General features: G+C 33.5%; 1 protein-coding gene across 1 annotated transcript in view; it reads right to left on the minus strand.

Moving 5' to 3' along the window:
* LOC123658064 overlaps window positions 1-20242 on the minus strand; it is a 518186-nt gene extending 497944 nt beyond the window's left edge. Inside the window, exons 1-4 of the mRNA XM_045593548.1 lie at window positions 20095-20242; window positions 19771-20006; window positions 19125-19682; window positions 18972-19046 (exon numbers count right to left, since the gene is read on the minus strand). Coding sequence (XP_045449504.1) covers window positions 18972-19046; window positions 19125-19682; window positions 19771-19981 — 844 coding nt within the window. The 5' untranslated portion in view covers window positions 19982-20006; window positions 20095-20242. The remainder of the gene's footprint in view (window positions 1-18971; window positions 19047-19124; window positions 19683-19770; window positions 20007-20094) is intronic.
* Window positions 20243-22299: the final 2057 nt, after the last annotated feature.

The raw sequence follows: 22299 nt of genomic DNA on the forward strand, positions 1-22299 counted from the left end.
ATATTTCACATATAAAAAAGGAATATCTACAGTAACAAAAAGGTTAGATTGCATCTTTAATATGTAATTAATAAATAATAAAGTGCCATTACAATGAACTCTATAATAATCTAATAATATTATAAACATAACACTAAGATCTACTGATAATTACTAAGAAATAATTACTACAATACTATAATATAGAATATATTACTAAATCATAAGTTGTTAACGAAAGAATCATAACAACAATTAAAACTTAAATAGAATTATCGTTTTAATAACCTTTAATGGCCGAACAATTCAAACTCGATGCATTATTTCAGATCAAGAAGTAATTAAACCATTTTCAAAACAAATTATTCCTTTAAAAACTTATATCAGTATAAAACCTAGTCCTTTTTCAATATAAACTTATAAGTTTAGGAAAAATATCGTAGATTAGTAGAACAAGTTATTAAAGGTCGTTTTAATATTTGTTACAAAGTAAGTAACTACTAGCACGGTGACGTCATGACGTGTAATTTAAATCAGTAACTGCACTAACACCGTAAACTACGCTGAGGGACCGCTGGCTGACCTAAGATACGGGTCTTCCAGTCATGCCACCTATCTTCCTTATCACAATCTATTTGTTTTTCTTTTTACTTTAGTTACTCCACATATTATACATGTAGTAGTAAATGTAGCGTTGGGTGAGATAACTTTTGCTTGTCGAAGGATCAACAAATGAAAAATAAGAAAATACCTTCCTTATCTTCCCATATGCCTATCATATCAATTATTGACTTTAACTTCCTACCAAGTGTATCGAAATCGCAATAAATTTAAATTCTTAAATATAATCGTACAACCGTGGCATACACTAAAGTTCAATAATTATTGTAATTTTTAAATAATAAAAAAAACTACGTTTAAAAAACTGACTTCAAATAATGAAGAGCAACTTATTAAACATTCAATTTGAAACTTAAATAAATACTATTATTTGTTTGTGTGCTACCTACTGTGGATTTAAAGTCGGTGCCAAACTCAAAATGAAACTTAATATTCTAAACAGCTTAAATTAATACTAGTAAACTACTGTAATGAAATTCCCACTACGCTTGATTGTTTTTTTCTAGACGAAACCACCCCGCTCAAAATGCGAGTAGGTACTACATTTGGCTTGGCACCGACTTCAAACATATCACCAGGTAGCACATACAAATAATAGTATTTCATTGAAGGTAGTAAGTATCGAACAAAATAAGAATCACGCAAATCGGATCAGAAATCTTTTAATTAATCGGTGTACATATTAAGTGTCGTGAAAATGACATCATAAAAGTTAACAAAAGTGGCAAACTAAATAAGTTCCATAGAATAAAATAGCAACTCTTCCCCATCGAACAAAAAAGAATCACGTACATCTCAGATCAGATCAGAAATCTTGGCGTAATCGATGTACAAACATATATAAAAATACCAGTCATATTAAAACTTTAAAATGTGCCTTATTTCTTCGTTGGATTCACCTATTTTGGCGGACAAAAAAAAACAAATGAAAAGCGGTGGGAAACTGTTTTTTACTTTTTAATTTCATTTCTAAAATGTCACCTTTTCATGGTATTAAAACCAACTAGTTACAAACAATATAATCACAAAGATTTTGTTGCGACTTTTTACTAGAAAATAAGTACGGTAAGTCCTTTTCCCCGACCTTTTATTTAATAACAAAAAAGAGATAAATATTCAAAAACAAACATTTAGTTTTGGTAAATAATTATTGGTAGGTAAATTTACACAATTTAACAAAGTTAAAACATTTCAAAATGTGGACTTACATTATGCAAAATAAAGTTAAAAGTTGAGGCAAAATAAAATTACATTTAATTATTAATAAAACGCACGCTTTCTAATATTAATGTTGAAATTAGAAAATATAGTATTTTAAAAGCTTTTATTTAACTTGCAATTTGTACGTAAAGTACTGTGTGGCTACGGTACTAAAGAATATAGCTACCCCCTCTCTTCCCGTGGGTGTCGTAAGAGGCGACAAAGGGATAACACAGTTCCGCTACCACCTTGGAACTTAAAAAGCCGACCGGTCACGGGATAACCATCCAACTGCTGGCTTTGAAATACACAGGCCGTAGACGGGCAGCAGCGTCTTCGGTGCGACAAAGCCAGCCCTGCGGTCACCAACCCGCCTGCCCAGCGTGGTGACTATGGGCATAACACATGAGTTCACGTTGTTTTTGGCGTGAACTTATGGAGACCTATGTCCAGCAGTGGACTGTATAGGCTGTAATGATATAACTTGCAATGTATGTTTAGTATGTATGTATGTATGTTTATTAGTATGGAATCTTCAACTCAATTTTGAATCCCACATCTTTAACCGTCAATCGGTCAAAAATAAAGAGCTCGCTTAAAAAGCTCGAAACATGAAGTGACATCACTCTAAATCCAATATGGCAGACTTTCAAATATGGCGGTCAAGTTATTTTTAATGCAATCTTACCATATTAAGTACTAAATGAAAGGGCTTGCGTAGAATAATTCGAAGAACAAAGAAACTGTACTCTTAATCCAATATGGCGGCCTGGTAATAATGGCGAACCAATTTTTTTATGCTTTCCTACAATATTTAAGGGCTTGCTGAGAGTAATTTGAAAACAAAGTGAAGTTACTCTAAATTCAATATGGCAGACTTTCAAAATTCGACTAAGCTTTTATGTTTTCCTACATTATGGGTATCAAATTAGAGTATCTACAAAGAATCCCAGACGGAGAAACCTGTCCAGCGATGGTTAAAAAGAAAAAAATAAATATGTTTTAAAGAAACAAGCTTTTATTTTAATGCGCTTAAAAGAATAAAATATACCTTTCCTTTAAACTTATACTATCAAACATTACTAGCTGACCCCGCAAACGTTGTTTTGCCATATATGTTATTAATCCCCTTAACCCCCCCCCCCTCAGACCTAAACGATTTGCACACAAAAATTCATAAAAATCGGTCCAGCCTTTTCGGACGAGTAAGGTAACTAACTCTGTGACCCGAGAATTTTATATATAAGATCAAATAATTTATATGACATAAAAGCTTGTTGCGAAATTTACTTACGTAGATAAACCAGTAAATTAAATAACTTGACCTAACTGAATCTAAAAATTTATTATTTTCAAACTAAGTAAATACGAGCCTACTTTAATATCGCGACAAGCTTTTATATCATACTAGCTGACCGAAAAGACTTCGTTCTGTCAAAAGTTAATAGTATTGTAACCTTCCGTGGGCCTTAAAGAACATACAAAACAATAAATTAGCCGAATTGGTCAAGCCATTCTAGAGTTATGCGCTTAGCAACATTCATTTTTATTTATATAGATGTGAGATTCATGATTGCTCCTATATATAGGGTCCTATTTAAATTGTATCGTAATACTGATGAGTACTATGTGGCGAATATGGTGTGTGGTTACGGCATTAAGAATATAGGGATAACACAGTTCCACCACCACTTTGGAACTTAAAAACCGACCGATGGCGGGATAACCATCCAACTGTTGGTGTTGAAATACACAGGCCGAAGACGGGCAGCAGCGTCTTCGGTGCGACAAAGTCATCCCTGCAGTCACCAACCCGCCTGCCCAGCGTGGTGACTATGGGCAAAACACATGAGTTCACTCCATTTTTGACGCGAACTTGTGGAGGCCTATGTCCTGCAGTGGACTGTATTAGGCTGAAGTGATGATAAAGTGATGACGATTACTTTTTGAGATATCTCTAATAATGCGTAATTGATTATAATTTCGAATAGGTACTTTACACTAGTTGTCGATATACGAGACAAAAACAATTATTTCTGATTAATAACTTCCTTGAATAGAACGGATGATTTTGCTAATATCACATAGAATAGTGATAAAACGAAGCAAATTAATCGTTGCGGTTACGTAACCTTAACCGACACTATCGAATATCCGAAATAAGATCTATTCATAACTGTAGCGGAAATAAAAGTTTCGATAATTTCGAATTGGGAAATAATTGTTATATTTTTAATTCACCACGCTACTCCGCTGCAGATTGGCAAATATATTCCCTACTATAAGTAAAGATCACTATCAGGTGTATATCATAACAACCGGGACCGACAACTTAACGTAGTTTCCGAGGCACGGTGGGGAGACCCACAAGGACACATCCAAACCAGGATAATAAAGAAATATTTGTATTATAAATACAAATACCGATCCAGAGCGGGAATCAAACCCGTAAACCGTCGGTGTTTTAGGCTATGGGGATCATTAGATGCTCTCATTCGCGGACACGGATGCAGTGTCCATCAAGATATTTAAACTTTATGGATATATAATTAAAATAACTTAAATAAGAAAACAAATGAAAATCTATTTATTTTTAAAACGTTTCGTTTAGTAAAGAAAATTTCGCTGAATATTGTGTTTTTATACTTGAGACGTCAAGATTTTTCATAAGCATTTGAATGACGGGAATTACAGATTTCTGAGGTCTCCCGCGCCACGGAGAACACGTTGATATGTCTAGGTTGTTACCGTTCAAACCTCATAGCGATCGTTACTCATAGTTTAAAGCATATCTGTCAACTCGTAGTGGAGCAGTGTTATGGATAATTACGTATATGTCAAATTGTACATTCGATAATTGATTGAGTCATGGTACATATTTGTATCATCTTTTGTTTTCTTTACCTAGTTTTCTTTAAAAGCACTTTCTAATAAATCAAACTCCTCCAGGTGCATTAATGTCAAATGATTTTCAAAGAGGTACACTTCTTTCGCAAATAACTTTTATTAGATATCGTGGTTGATACAGCGATACCGCGTAACCATTAGTGACAAGAAAGTCGAAAGTGGAAAAAAATCAATATTTTCTTTATTTCTAGGTCTTAAGTCGTCTGAACTATGAAATGACTACTGATGACTGACGTATTTTTTATTAGTTAATTTGTGGATTTAAAAACACTTTCGCTGTATTTCGTCTTCAAAAATTTATCGAAATTTCTGCAACTTTCGCAGAATTGTTACAAGGACTTAAAGGGGTTAAACTATTAAATATTAAATTTTATTATTTATAGAGAAATATTGGCATTTTTATATTTGACATTCTGACAACATAACGTAGCCGACAGAAATACTTCGAGCAATTCGTTTACTACAATAATCAGTATAACTGAGGTAGATAGAGCACAGCAGCAAATCTGCTCAAAATATGGAGCAGCCGTCTGGTGTAGTACCTCAACCTTAGAGAAGATCACAGCTAAATAGTACCGTTTTCATGCACTGTTGTGTTCCTGTTGGTGAGTAATGTGACCAGAGCTCCTAGGGGAAATTGGGGATAGGGTCGGCAACGCATTTGCAATGCTTCTGGTGTTCGTTGTCGCTAGGTATCGCTTACCGTACGCTTGTTTGCCGATCTAGTTACAGTGAAAAAAAATATAATTAATTTAGACACAAAACTGAGAAACTTAAAAAGTTTCTTAAGCCAAAAATTTAAATCAAACATAATGATCTGGTGCTGATAATTTTCTTCTGAAATATTTTTTATCTTATATGCATCTTCTTAAGATTGAAACAAAAAATCCAATATGTCAAATGAAAGCTTACTTTTATAGCTTACGTCTATACTACTTAAAAATTATACAATTGCGACTTTAATTCACGTATTATAAATTATATTGTTTGTCTTTTCTAGAATACCTCCGTTTTGTTTTACTATGTCTCTTTTAAACATTTTCCGGAAACCAATTTTAATCGCTACATCCCATAGGTTGTACGTCAATTTTGTAGGTTAATTATGTAGATTAATTATGTAGGTTAATTATTGAAGTTTGTTGTATAATGTTAGGGATACCAAATTTTATATTTATCAAAAGAATAATCTACTAAGATTTTTTCGTAGTGTTCGAGATAAAAGTGAATCAAGTGTGAGGATAATTCAAAAAATAATAAAAGCATAGGCGTATTTGGATTAGGTATTTACTGTACTAGGAAATACTTCGAGCAATTCGTTTACTACAATAATCAGTATAACTGAGGTAGGGCACAGCAGCAAATCTCCTGCTCAAAATATGGAGCAGCCAGTCTGGGATAAGTGTTCATTACATCTATAATCGAAGATTCAGTTTCACTTTCACCTCGTTCTCTTACATAATTAACTGAAATTAAATTAAACTATTTTATTTACAACTACTACTACTACTGCAACTTATCAAACTTACCTAATTAAAGTCTTTTACGAAAAATTGGATTTAACTAAATTTAAAAAACTTTAACTTTGTTATATCTTTACAAATCAGAATTCATTCCCTTAATTACATCCCTGATCTTTTTAACGTCATGTTATTTACATTTTAAAACTCATGATTTCATGATTCCACATAACTGTTACTCAAATTTTACACAATCTATTGTTGATATACGTATTATGATTTTAAGTTTATTAGCATTATAGTAACTAACATAATGGGAATTCAATTAACATTTAATTACTTTCAAGTTCAATTTTTCGAAGACCATTTTTTCTATAACGTGATATGCAGAATGCAGATACGCGGTTTTGGAAATATTTTTGGATGTACCTTCCACGTTTTTGGCTTTTTATCATTTGAATCGTTATTATTAGACAAATCACTCAGATAACCTAATGGGACGATGCCAATTGCTATAAAGAACCTATACGCACAAAATCTCAATTTTAATTTTTTGTACTTACGCGGTACTAGTAAGTGTTAGTTACGCGGTATTGCAGTATCACGGACGATACTTTATAATCAAACTTTTCAGATTATCTTCATCTAATATAAAATAAGTCTAGATCCTGCTTTTCTTTGGTAGCGACCAACTAGAATAAACGAACATTTAGTGCGTTATAAATATACTATGATGCAACTATAAGTACTCTAACATCTCAAAAAAAGACTTAGGCTCCAAGATGATAAACAGCACAAATAGCTATTTTAAATAGAATAACTTCACTTTCAAATAAAATAAAACTAAAAAATGTTCACAAAACAGAACTTCGGTTAAAATGGCAACTGAGCACCTTAACGTCCTCCTCAAAATATACTTCTTACAATAGTGACAAATCAAACTTGTTTGCCCGGCAGTGGACTGCAATAGGCTGAAATGATGATGATGATGATGAAACTTGCAAACATCAATTAAAATAGTTGGCGTCTCACTATTGTAGTATAAATAAAATCGAATTTTCTGTTGGAGCAAAAAAGTATAACCAGCAACTACACATACTGCCTTGGTAATCATTCTAACTGGCATTCCAGCCCACATTATTAAATTGCAGAAGCCATTTTTAAACTGATCAATCCTGAACTCAGCTATAATAATGAAACTAATAACCAAATTCCAATATTTTATTTTTACTGTACATCTACAATTGTCAATATTCTGGCCTAGGCCATGGCCATAATTGGCATTAATCCTGCTTCCTACTTTAAGGTTTGATTCCTGCCTTGAAGCAGGATGTAATAATCATATTTGTTATATGTATATTTAATATATACTTACATTTATTTAAAAATATATAAATATGTATATTAAGCTCTAGTGTAATGGTGCATGTGTCTAAACATCGGCGATCCCGGGTTCAATACCCGCTCAGAGTGTACATCATACAGTACATCTTTATATATATTATATTTCTTGTGTGCGTGTGTATGTCACTGAACTTCTCCTGCTGGACGGATTTTGATGAATTTTTTTTGTGTGAGTTCAAGGGGATTCGAGGATGGTTTAGATTCACAATTTGGTCCACTGGAAAATGTATATTTAACTAATTTTTCATTTATAAGTAGTTGTTAATTTTGGAATGTTTTACATTGGATCCGGTAGACTGCGCTACCATCGCAGCATCAAATATAATATATTATTCTATTTTAATTTCAGTTTGTCCCGACAGTTGGTCCTGCGATCAAATTGAGAAAAATATTTGAAATTTTGTGTTATGGCAAAACAACGTTTGCGGGGTCAGCTAGTATATGTATATATATGTATATATATATATACAGTATGTATATTATATATTTATATATAGGTATGTATTATTTAATGTGTACTTATATTATTATTATTATTATCTTTATTTGTCTATTGTATACAATTTATTTGTATCTTACTCTGTTTGATGTACATTTATTATACACAACCTACCTATTTTTAGCAACCGAGCTAAAAGGCCACCTTATTGTGCATTATTCTTTTTACTTCACAATTATGTATTTACTACTCTGTGTGGTGTACAATGACGCCGCGTTGGCGTAACGGTCACAGCCATGGATTGTACCTGTTGCGCTGGCGGTTGCGGGTTCGATCCCCGCACATGACAAACAGTCCTCTGAGAGCAAGTTAAGCCGTCGGTCCCGGTTGTTATCATGTATACCTGATACCGATCGTTACTCATAGTAGGGAATACATCCGCCAACCCGCATTGGAGCAGCGTGGTGGATTAAGCTCTGATCCTTCTCCTACATGGGGAAAGAGGCCTATGCCCAGTAGTGGGATATTACAAGCTGAAGTGTGGTGTACAATGAAGAATAAATAAAATAAAGAGATTTATAAACCAGTAGTGGAATGTTACAGCCTGAATCGTAAATACTCATATCAGTTGGCTGTTATATATAACCCTGTCATCAAGTAGCTACCTTAGAAACTGATTATGTGTGTAAGTTCAAGATATTAATTTATTTATTATTCAATCAACCTTGCCGATTGTATGATAATAATGTGAAAAAAGAATAGCACAGGCCTAAAAATTTAATTTTCAAATTAGGTCATTAGCTAAAAAGATAACAAGCATTTACTCAGTAGTTAAAATTTATTATTTTGTTACAGAAACATGTGCATAAAAACAGTCACTCAAACTCTTAAGAAAATGAACAATAATGGATAGTTTCATTTTCTGATGTAAGATACCTGTCCAAATTTTTAAATTACTAATTTCAAATATTATTTTTGTAGTTAATAAAAAGTAATAAAGTACATATGACTATTATCAAATTTGATAACCAAATTTGTTTTCAATCCCTATGCATGCTTCAGCCTACCACAACCATACACTGCTGAACGACTTCTCCAAGTTTACACTAAGCATTCTGCTTCTCTATGATTCTGATTCAGCCTCTGTTTATTTGTCCAGGGGGCCAACGGAGAGCCCATACCGTATTTGCCCACGTTTTTTTTTTAAATAATAGTGATTAATTAAGAAATCTGTTTCTTTTTTAATTATAATTATATTAATTGTTAATCATTTTATTAAAAACAACTACCTACCACCCTGGTTTAGTGGTGCATGTAGGAGCCTAATAATGATGATGGGGTGTATGAATCCTGCTCGGAACAGATATTCGCATTTGTACAAATATTTGTATCTGGTCTGATAGTGACTCAGAGAACACGCTAAGCTGGCGGTCGTAGTTGCTATAAGCAGGTGATACTCATAATAGGAAATAGCCGGTCAGCCAGCAAGGGGGCAGCATAGTGGATTATGCTGACCCTCCTATAATATATGGAGAAAGAGACCTATGCCCAAGACTGGAATGTGCCAAGGCTGAATCAATCATATCAAACAAAAAAAATCCAACTTCAATTTCTTACAAGTAATGGAATAAAAACATGAACAAAGTGGATACTTCGAAAGAATAGTCACTTAAAAATGCGTTATAAGGAATAACTCAAAAGCTTTTCGTCAATCTCGCTCAAATTTAAATAGGACTACATGACAAACACCAGCTTTTTAATACAAGAGAATCATTAAAATCGGTTCATCTAGTAAAGATTGATTACAGTCTAAATGAGAACCTCCTGGTTTTTCTGTATTTGGTTAAAAATATCTTCAACTAATATAAATAAACGCAAAGAAGCAAGTTAACAAGATATATGGTACCATTTTAAATGTACTAATATAAATAAGTATGTGCAAATTATAGACTCATCATCATTTCAGCCTATCGCAGTCCACTACTGGACATAGGCCTCCCAGGCGGGTTGGTAACCACGGGCGGGTGAAGACCAGTCTTCAGCACTTGGATGGTTATGATGCCAGTCAGCTTTATAAGTTCCAAGGTGGTAGTGGAACTGTGTTATCTCTTAGCCGCCTACTCTTACGACACCCATGAGAAGAGAGAGGGTGACTACATTCTTCACTGCCGTAACCACATAGCAGACTTATAGACTTACAAATGGATTTCATATCAAAAATACTAAAATTACTAAATTTTTATGTTACAGGTATATATTTATTTTAAAATTAATTTTGTGCATTGTTATCTATACTACTATTATAAAAAGGTAAAGTTTATAACTTTGTTTGTATGTAGGGGGTAATCTTCGCAAATACTGATCCGATCATGAAAATTCTTTCACTAACAGAAAGCTACACTATTCAGGAGTGACATAGGCTATATGTTATTGTAATTGAACAAAAAAATTCAGTAAATAAGAAGAAGATTAAAATATAATATCAAATGGTAAATAAATTAGCGCCATTTATCACTATTAGAAAACAATTTATTAGTCTTTCGACGTTATTAATTTAGTCTTATTTTGGTCTATCGACGACGTTTTCTCGATTTTTGATAGATGGCGTTGGAGCAACATATTATTTATTGAAGTGCTATAAAATTTGTTCTTTAAAGTATGTTATTTGGTTAATATAATAATACTTAACGCCCAATGAAGTGGGCATGGGTCGGCTAGTAGTAAAATATAGCTAGAAAACCATACACGTTTTGACAAAAATTTGAGAATTTATATCAACCTAAAATTAGCTAAAAGTAATGAATGGCACAGCACCAACGCACAAAAACACCTCTGCTGCGACACTAATAGAAGAATATTCTCTGAAAAAGGTAAATGTGGCTTAGACCTTAAACAATTTTAAATATACATATTACAAAATTATAAGTAAAGCTGTTATTTGTATACAAAAGCTATTTAAGGGACATTAATCATATGTGTCTTTCTTTATATGCAAGCTCAAACATTTTTTTATAGAACTTTTGTGTCTAACAATCTGCAAAAGCAGCTGCACAAAACTAGATATAATTGTACTACTAGATAATATCATGTACCTTAAGCTTAAATCTGACATTAACCTTAAGATATAATCTATAATGTAACTTTGAACAACTCGTGGCAAACTAATGAAAAGTAAAAATTGTAGAATTCTTGGGAGGAAAATCGCTTCTCCTTAATACAGATAGCTCAGCTACCTAGCTAGGAGAAGTAGAGGTCATAATAGTCATTGCTTTCAAATTACACCTAGAAACTGATTGTTCCTTTTTTGTCACTTGTTACTTGAATATGTTGTGACATTTGCTCATTTATTTACTTTTCAAGTTAAGTTAATGTTTATAGTGCAACGATTCAGGCTGTAACATCCCATATAGGAGAAAGAACGGAGCTTAATCCACAAAGCTGCTCCATTGTAAGATTGCAGATGGTAAAAATGTAACAACAAACCTTAATTTTGTTCCATGTAAATAATGTCAGTTTTAAAATCTTGAATACTAGATTATTATAAATAAAACAAGCCTAAAAGACTACTGAGCTAATAGTGTAAAAAAAGTTTAGTTTTGGTTTTAAAAGAAAAAAGGCAGCCTAGGTAGGTATTTAACAAAAACAAGTGTTTTACATATTCTACAACATTCCCTTTCCTTCATAAAAATGCACTAAATTAGACATATAGATCAGCATTGTTACATTATTTGGCACAGTACAATTAAGCTTAAATAAGAATCAGTATTGTTAATTTTTTTTTTTTTTTTTTTTTTTTTATTGGATTCATTTTCTAGGTGTACCAAGTTTATAAGTTGCTCTTTCTGATATTTGTCTATTCCAATCTGGGACTATGAAAATTGCACAGGACTGTTTTATATATTCATCATAAATAATAGTGTTATCTGTATATAATAATCGAGTATTTTCAGAAAATGATAAGTTTACAACCCAACTCAACAATCTCTATTTCCCAAACCAAAAATATCCATTATTTTATGTTACTATAAGAGTTTCTGATGTGCCAGATATATTGGATATATTAAATGTAAGTTAGGTACTACTTTCAATTTGATTGTTTGCATGTGGAAAATTACAGTAGCACTAATATTAATATGAAGACATAGATAATGGACATAAGCTATCGAAATTCACGAAATACAAAAGGATTTTAACGACGACGGACGACAGACTATTCAAATCTTTAATTTAAAGAATTTAAACCTAATATTTAGTAATAAGGTTTTTCAACTTTTAGTAAATTTAAGTATATACTAACTAATTCTTCACATCCGTATATTAATATCGAAAGTATTTTTATTAATATATCATAAATTTGTAACGCAAAATTTTTAGGTTATGTTTACAAAAATCGCGCGCAAAATCTGTCAAATCATTAATTTAATAAAAGTCAATCCGAAAATATGATACTTTTACTTAACAAAAAGTTATTAATCGGTAAAATTACATTTTATAAATAAAACTTCTCACGATATAAGCACCTAGTTCGAGGTACTCGATTTGACAACCTGTATTCGTTTGATGTCGTGTAACACCCGATGTTTTTTTATATTCAACCTAAATTTATAATAAAATTCTACATACCAAAACAAAATCCAAACAAATACCCACTTTTTATTTCACAAGCACTTAATATTAACACTAAGTATCACCAATAACATAAAACATTTGACGTAAACACGTTCAAAGGCTTAAACCCACTTATAGTCAGAATACAATTAGGTTGATGTTTAAAAACTGTTGTACTATTATTCTAAACAAAGTCAATGTTACTGTTTGATTATTGTCCTAGTAAATGACAATATATTTTACTAATTCTCAAAATAGTAAACAATCCTTAAATGACACATTTGGGGACCATAGATCTTACGGCGTTTAGATAGCAACCACAAATAACGGAATTTTATTCCTTGCTACGCATATTTTGTGAGAAAAATATTTTTATACTAAACTGAAATAGCAAAAAGCAACCAAGTATTCGTTATACAAATATACTTTAATTAAATATAATTGTTAGACAAAAAATTAGTTAATTTTTAGTGATGAAAAAAAAGGATAACCAACAATTTAGATAGTCGAAAATAAAAAAATGTATGTTTATTATAAATATTGGCTATTCATTACATATTGTTAAATTTTGATTATAATAAAACATTCAGACTACGTAAAGAAATTTAATTTTAGTTGTGATTATCTTTTTTTCAAAATTTGAAAGGATCTTCTAAGAATAGATCTATTATTTCTGTTTGGGCTTTTAAGAAAATCTGTGTGAAATGCTTATATTTAGTATTTTAACATATGTGTAAAAACATCAAAATAGTTTTTATCACCTTTTGTTTTTTTTCACGTTTTCGTTATCTCAGAAATTAAGCATGTTAACGCCATCTATTATGTTCTCAAGACAAGTCTTACGGAACAATGTCAATACGAAATAACGCGCGCCATCTGTTGAACGTAAAAACAATTTTAAGGCCATTTCTACCTCTTTCTTTTAAAGCTACCTATGCCCGTGACTTCGTCCGCGTGGCATACATTTTTTTTATTGTTGTTTGCAGTTACAAAATAAATTTCTAAAATAAAAATAGCCTAAGTTACTCCTTATTACGTCGGCTATCTGCCATTGAAAGTCACGTCAAAATCAATCCAGCCGTTTCAGAGATTAGCCGGAACAAGCAGACAGACAGGCAGACAGATAAACCGAAAAAAAATATACAAAATGTTATTTCGGTATATGTACCGTGTGTACATTCATAATTATGCATTTAGTGAAAAGCGGTTATTTTAATAAAACAAACTGACACTCCAATTTTATTTATTTGTATAGTTTCGAGTGGTTTGAAATAGTCGTGTGAGCATTTGAACGAACAAGTAATTAAGAATACTATTTCTTTGGATTTCTTTTATCTTTTGAACATCACCCATAATCCGAAATCAATAAAGTTACAGCTACATCATCAAACATTAGACACAACTTTGCGCTGATTGACCGTTAATTACAATGGACATTAATTACATGAACTATTTTTCGATCAATATAGACCCCTCCCCCTGAGGTGAGATTTGCCTGGACCCTCCTCCCTTTACGTGATATTGACGCTAAATATAAAATAATAACTGTTCAAGTACATAACTATGTATAGTAAGTAATTTATTTAAATTAAATAAAATTCAAAGCAAAAACTAAATGATTTTAATAGCCATGACATTTATTTTAGCGGGCAAAATGAACCAAAATATATTTTTGTATTTGTAATATTTACCCTACTGCCAAGGAAGGGTTATGTTTTTCGCGCGTATCTTGTATGTATGTATATTTGTATGTAATATTCTTTACTACCTCATATTTCCAGAACCACTGAACGGATTTACATAATTGAGGTATCGTTAGGTTCGTCTTAGCTGCCCAAGTGTTCTTAGATAGGTAACATTAAAAAAAGTCAAACATGGCGGCTGTGCGAAGCCATTGTAGTTTAATGAAAAAATAAAAATAAAGAAATGAAAAAAAATTTTTTTCTCGAATACTACAATATGGGTATCAAATTGAAGGGCACAATACAAGGATTTTAAAAAGGTATATCATGATTATTTATATTTTTTGGCAGTTGGTGTGAGATTTTCGACTATACCCCTCAGTTTAAATGAGATTTGGTAAGATATCATTGAACCCCTCCCCCTCATTCTGAGCTCACGTAATTAATGAATTTCCCCTAATTACAGAAAAATTGAGAACTTACCCATACTACGTGACCCGTTCTGGGGGGGGGGGTGTCTAAAAATACCACGATTGGTCACCAAGGGGGACATGTAAAAAAAAATTAAAAACGTGTTAGTGGTTACAGTGTATGGGTACGTTCCCTAACTTTCATGATAGTGTATAGCACTGAGGTAGGGCAGAAAAGTAAATATGTGCTCAAAATCTGCATTAGCCTGACTGGGGAAGTTCCTCAACCATAGTAGCAGTAGTAGTAGTGTTGTCTTCTTGTGGAGGGTCAGGGATAGTCGACAACGCGCTTGTGATGATTTTTATGATTGACGCGTCGCTGAATGTACGCTTGTCTGGTCATACAAAAAAGTTGTGTTGTGAGTTATAGGTTCTATTTTATATAATCTGCTAAAAACATACGCCTTCTTTGTATTGAACTTTAAACTTCGGTTATCTGCCGGAAAATCTTATGTACACTATTGTAGTACCCATATTGAAAAATAAGACAGGAACGTGTCCGATGCTTTTAACTTTAGACCAATCTTACAGGCTACAGTCATAGCTAAGGTACTGGACAGTGCTTGATAAGCAGTTAGAGGGGCATATTAAGCTTCAAGATTCTTAGTTTGGGTTTAGACCGGGTCTTTCTACAAAAAGGGCCACCCTATGCCTCAAGCAGATTAGAACTCTCAGACAGAACTCTTAGTGTTTAAGGCCGGCAAGAAAGTTTATGCGAATGTGCCACCAGTGTATCTTGGAGGTGTTGCTTTAAATAGAGTAGAAAGTTTTAAGTATCTGGGTCGCTGGGTTTCGGATAACCTCAGCGATGACGAGGATTTGGAGCGAGAGCGCAGGGCGCTGGCCGTGCGCTGCAACATGCTGGCCCGAAGGTTTGAAAGGTTACTGATAGTGTGAAGATAATTCTGTTTAAGGCATATTGCCAATCCTTCTACACCGGCAGCCTTAGGATCGTGTATACGCGTTGCGTACAACGCCCTGAGATACCAGTACAACAATGCATTCAGAGTGCTGCTCACGTTGCCGCGTTACTGCAGTACCTCCGAAATGTTTACTACGAGGCGCGTTGATAGCTTTAATGTTATTATTCGTAAGAGGTGTGCATCCATGCTCCAGAGGCTACTAACCAGCTCGAACGACATTCTTCCTCTAAGTACACTGGCGGGCCGCTGGGACTCTGCAATACTGCGCCACTGGATACGACTACATTCTGACTGACGAGGGTCGTGTCCAGAAAGCTATTACTTTTGCTTTTTATTGATTTTATTTATTATTTGATATTTTTATTTGCTTCCATATATATTTATATTGATTTACTAGCATTAGATGTAACTTGTTTTTGTTATACCAACATTAAGATATTGTATTTATAAGATTTTGTATTTGTATGATATGGACTATGTCCGACACAAAATAAATAAAAAAATAAATCTATAACAAATTTCGCGGGTGTGGTCTGGGGGGTGGATACTGGACACGGCCTTCGCGATCACTCTTTTCTATATACATCAGAGGTTATATTACTAGCTATATTGGCTATATATATTATTTGTGCTATATGATAAAACTATGTATAAGCTGTTGGTTGTTAAAATAAATAATCATACAATCGTTTGCGTTTCGAACTCAGTAATTCAGTTTTATAACCTATCAGATTTGACACAGATTGCCCTCAGCTCCACACCTGCGTTAGACTCGTAAAATCGACGACTCAACCATATGTAACATTCCACAGCTAGGGATAGGCCTCTTTCTCCAGGTAGGAGAAGAATTTGAACTTAATCCACCACGCTCCCTTCACTGCGCGTTGGCAGCTTCGACCCGATATTTTAATATTAATACGGTTACATTTAGTATTACTAATTTAAATTATTGTTTGGAGGCCTACGAATAAAAACCGACTTCAATTATATCGACAAGTAATACAACGTAGGTAGACGAAAAAATAGACAAGTAAATACGCATTATCAAAGATTACTCCAAAAGTTATCAGATCTCGATGAAATTTAAATGTAACCACATGATAAAAATCGGTACAGCTAGTCAAAAGTTATGGGGATATTCGAGTTTCCCTCAATTTCTCTGGGATTCCATCATCAGATCCTGGTTTCCTTATCATGGTACCACGCCAGGGATATCTCCTTTCCAACAAAAAATTTGTTATCCCCGAAGACATATATATATATATACGGTCGAATTGAGAAACCTCCTCCTTTTCTAAAGTCGGTTAAAAATGAATGTACATGCCCTCAGCATTTGTACCTAGTTTCGGGTCATTAGGGGACGGCAAATTTGTAAATCCGCCACTGGCGTTACTGTAACCCGATTCTGAAATTTCGTATTACCTATTTTCGTAATTATGGTAAGAGGTTCCCTTTTTATCAGTTGAAGTGCAGACTACTATCCGTCGTAAGAACATGATTGGGATATCACTTACACGCCAGAACGATGCCTCTCGACTTACGTAATTGCACGATTTACTTATTGAAACAAACTCTCACAACTGACGTGACGTCAGAAAACGATTAAAATACTAGTACATACAATGACAAATTTTATATCAGCATGCGAAGGATTGTTTTCAGGAACCTGTGGGCTCTTATTGAAGTCTAAGTGTCGGCATCACTACATCATAGCTATTTACCTAAAAATTACGTGCGACGCCAAATTATTCTCATTGCTATGTTTAAATATCACACTATATGACGGCGATAATTATCTGTATATAGGTATACAATTACTGGTTAAAATAAAATTTTCATGGTCTTGATATCAAAGAATGGGTAGGTATATAGGTTACAATAATAACAACAAAAAACTGGATTTTATTTATTAAGAAAAAAAAAAAAAAACAAAATAAGTTTGCTTTTTAAAATCTTATATTAAATGCCTTCATGGCTCTGGTCACCTTACACACCACAAAAAAAAAACTGGTTGATCTTCGGTACGGTCGAGGTGCCTCCCACAAGCGGGCGGTCCCAGATTTTGAATAGGAAATATGCTGCTGTGCCTTACCTTAATTACAAACACCTTGGACTCGATTGGTAGTCTCGTGTTTAACCTTAAAAAACTATCCGAAACCACCACGTAGCTATAGTAACCTGTGTACTTTCTATTATAATTTCAGAAATCGAAACTCATTCCATTGTTTTACCAAGTTTTGGTTTCGATTATCAGATACAATCAAAGGAGACAAAATTCTTGACCACCGTACCTTCTCAACAATTTTGTCTACATTCAAGAAATTTACAATCCAATGTAAAAGAAATATTTCTTCGATATATGGGGAACCTTCAAGTCAATTTAGTAATACGCTGTAACTGAGTACTTGCACCATGACCCTAAGTGCCATAGTAAAATACTTGCGCAGTTGCACGAAAAGAAATTGAAATTATTTAACTAATCTAATCACAGAATTTCATACAATTTATGCGATTAAATTAGTTAATCATTACTTAAATTCATTTCTTTACGTACGTCTCGGCGTAAGTTAAAAGCATGAAGAGGAAATAAAAAAATCTTGATTTTTTTTATGGAAAGCACAGAACCATTACCTCATACCGGAAAAAATGTTGGTTGACATGAATACTGTTCCGAAGACTAGTTACTCCGGTAAAACCATAGAGAACTTCAACTGAATTTGTATTGTCGAAATTCAATTGACGTTTTCATCATACCTTCTAGTTAGTCAAAAGTAAGAGCTTCGAGAACAACGTTCAAGAAACTTCTACTTGACAAATACCTTTTTTCGTCATTTGTTACCAATACCAAACCTTACCTTAAAATTTACCTGCTTACCTTTAATTGCATATTTACCTCTTACAATTTTTTACATCGCCAACCGGACTTACTAAAAAACCAAAATTTACCTTTACCTTTAACCTCGATTAACATAACCACACATACCAACAAATACCTTAGACAGTGCTTTACTAATTGACCTAGTAAAGAACTGCCTTTTACGCGGTTAACCTGTAACATGATAAAGAATTACAGACCTTGTATAAAAAACTAATACTAAACTTATTCTAACTTACAAATTTCATTTAAATCTAATAATACAAGATCAATGTTATTCGATGGTTATTTAAGGAAAAAATTTTTATCTGGAAATGGTCAAAACAATTGATCTTGTATCTTACGTGGAGGTAGCTTTCATCAAGAATAGATAAAAGCTAACTGACGAAATGAAGAGTAAACCTACCTTGTGCGTCACCTACAGCGCCACCTTCCCCACCTCCAGTAATATTACCATCGCCTGTCGTAGAACCATCAAACCCTGAACAGAAGAATTACATGTTCAATTATATTCTTTAACATTAAAAAAAAAGGCTTCAAAATCTGCCGTTTTTTTTACCGGTCATTTCCATATTCGAGTCGTCTTCGCCGAAGTTAGTTTCATCATTATTCGTGCCATCGTCATCTTCGTCCCACATACTTTCATTAACAAATTCTGGTTCCATTTTCGGTGCTACAGCGTTATTCTCGTCTTCGTCCGGTATCGTAACGAATTCCTCTTTAGCTGATCCTGAAGGTCCGGCTTCTAAGGGGTCTACACATTTCCGTTTCGCGGGTCCGCTTTGAGATGATGACGAATTGTTTGATGCTATTGATGGCCTATTTGGTCTCTTAATTGCTACTGGAGTTGAGGAGGGCTTAGAATCTAAATCAGTCTCTAACTTAGTCATAACAGATTGCCTTTGTTGTGACGACCTCGGGCCTGGCCTCGACGTCGGCTTTGGTTTAGATGGTGTGGAACTCTCTTCATTTTGATTACCGGTTAAACCTTTAACTTGAAGTTGTTCCGCGGTACTAATAAACGACGCTAACTCTTCTTGCTTAACATTAACTTCACCTTGATACATAAACTGTAATAAGTCTCTAAGCGCTGAATGACTAACATCTTTTAAAAATACTGAAACAAGAGAAAGATAAATCAGATTAATGCCGAGAGAACCAATAATTAGAAGAAGAAAAAAACTAATGTAATATTCAATATTTACCTATGGGATGATGCGTGGGGTTCATTTTGAACATTTCTTGGAAATAGGGAGAACATACTGATAAAACTAATTTGTGTGCCTGTAATAATCTGCCCTCGGCAGCCAACGTTACATCTACTAAGTCACCACGCGACAGCAGGCCGTGAAAGCCTGCCGACATATTCGCATGGAAATTGTTCCAACATAGCGAAAACTGTTCGTCCGACGCCATGATGGCGGCCGACCGAAGAAAAACCCTGTAACAAATAAAAAAAGACTATTAGATTCTTAAGTAATTAACACTGTTAAACAGTAAATTATGAAGACAACCTCGAGTAAACTTACCTATCCTATTTACTTTGTACTTATAATTTCAATATTAGAAACATTTGAAAAAAAATATAATGTTTCTAATGAAGCGCTAAAGAGTCTTTCATCCCACGTCCACCCCGTTTGAGCGCTGTTCACGGTATGATGACGCAAACGCGACGTTATGCGTGTCGTCACAGTGTGGTAATGTTCGAATAAAGTTGCACAAAGTAGTTTTTCAGTAAATATTTCGAAACTAAGCAAAATAAATTTTAAAAAATTATATGAATATTTTGAATATAATATTGCACACTGAGTAATGTACTATTTTCAACTTTAATTCAGTACTTTACCATTAAAATAGTATTGATCGGATATTTTACACGTTTTGCGTGGTAGTCTACGCCATAACATTAGTGTGCTTTAGTTAATATTTCTAAATCGTAATAGAATGGACCCCGTAATATATTTTACATTAGTTTATATTATATAGTATAAAATAATCTGCGAATATGATATTTTTTTTTATTCCTCAATTTTTACCTGCAATGAGTTTTGTTCTGAATTATATTGATACGATTTCTGTTAGTTACAATATTTATACATAGTTATGTATCTCTTAGCATTCTAATTTTATTATTCGAGTGGAAGGTATCAAAATTATATTTAAATAATAATATAAATAATTATATATATATATAATTATTTATATTCACGTTATAATTATTTTGCATTATTGCAGATAGCTAGATACTATATAAACTACCAATATGAATGTCTTAAATTTATTGTATCATTAAAAACCATGTATAGCGTTTAATATTATTAAAGAACACGTTTAATGTAATTCCACCATTTTTAGAAAGAGATAGTAGTATTAAATACTTATAGGAAGATAGTCACAAAATTTTGAGCCTTATTTCAAGGAGTTAAAAGTGAAAATAGGTTGCAGTGATTTGCACGAAAGTGTTGCAAGTCTTTATTTGTTCCACAAATATTATGAAAATCAGTTGAGAAAAAAACTGCTGTAAAATAATTATGTAATAAAATAACCGTTAATTAAATAACACATTTTCCGAGATATATTTTAGATTTTATTCAAAATGAAAACTAGAAAATCAATTTTCTATACAGCTTCAAGGGTAGGTTTAAGTCCACGGTCCACGCCGCCAGTAGTTAAGGCTCTAGGCTTAGGAACCTCCTCACAATGCGGAATCAACTATAATCAACGCTGCCTTTTGAATTCAACCCTTAATGTGTGAAACGAGAGTTTCTTAGTTTTGTTCGCAAGTCTTCGCGAATAAGCCATTTACCCTCAGATTAATGAACAAAAGGCATTTACTAATATAACAATAGAAACCATTATTGTTGAGTCTATCAGGTTTACATGATAACAACCGCGACCGACAGCTTAACGTGCTCTCCGAGGCACGGTGAGAAGGACTGCACAAGCTTCCAGACCACGACAAACATCTGTTTGGCCAATAAAAATGTTTGTCATGTGCGGGGATCGAATCCGCAACCGCCAGCACAACAGCCAGAAACCAGTGCTGTGACCGTTGCGCCAATGCGTCTATAGTCCACAAAAGGCAAGGTAGGTATTTAAGTAGTTATTTTTTTCTTTTTCCACTTTTGCTTGATTATCTTAATGTAGAACTGTGTCAATAATATTTGCTCGGCGCGTTAATCGGTCTACTAGCGCATTATATGGTTCATTCATTCTTTAATTTAATGAAAATTACGTTAAATATACATTGATTTACAAGAAATTAAATAAATCAATGGCTATATATAACTTCAATGAACTTAACTTTGCATAAGCATGCCGTCATTTTGAGTTGAATATCAACATTATTTGACTTAGATTTGTGTAAAATTACTTAAAACAAAATAAAAGTTATTTAAAAAAACAGTGTCCATAAATGGTGGATGAAATTTTTAGAACATAAACTTTAATCTCCGAATAATAAATGAAGCAACCATTTTTTTTGGTATCGCAGGGGAACCCATTTACGGGTAAAATCCAGGACGCCCGGGTAGGCAGTCCTAGACCGTATGTCGGCTTCAGCACTTGGGGGTGTAGTACCGACCAAACCCCTGCGGGGCTTTAATTGGAGGGTCCCGGATCTGCAGGCAACAGGATCCCTCCAGCGACCGGCTGGCTTCGGCGAAAAGGCCAGACTTCTCCTCCATGGGGAGTATCCGGCTCACCTCTGAATAATCCCGACGACGCCGTGTCTA

This window comes from Melitaea cinxia, chromosome 11 (genome assembly GCF_905220565.1).
Source record: "Melitaea cinxia chromosome 11, ilMelCinx1.1, whole genome shotgun sequence".
NCBI classification, from domain to species: Eukaryota; Metazoa; Arthropoda; class Insecta; order Lepidoptera; family Nymphalidae; genus Melitaea; species Melitaea cinxia.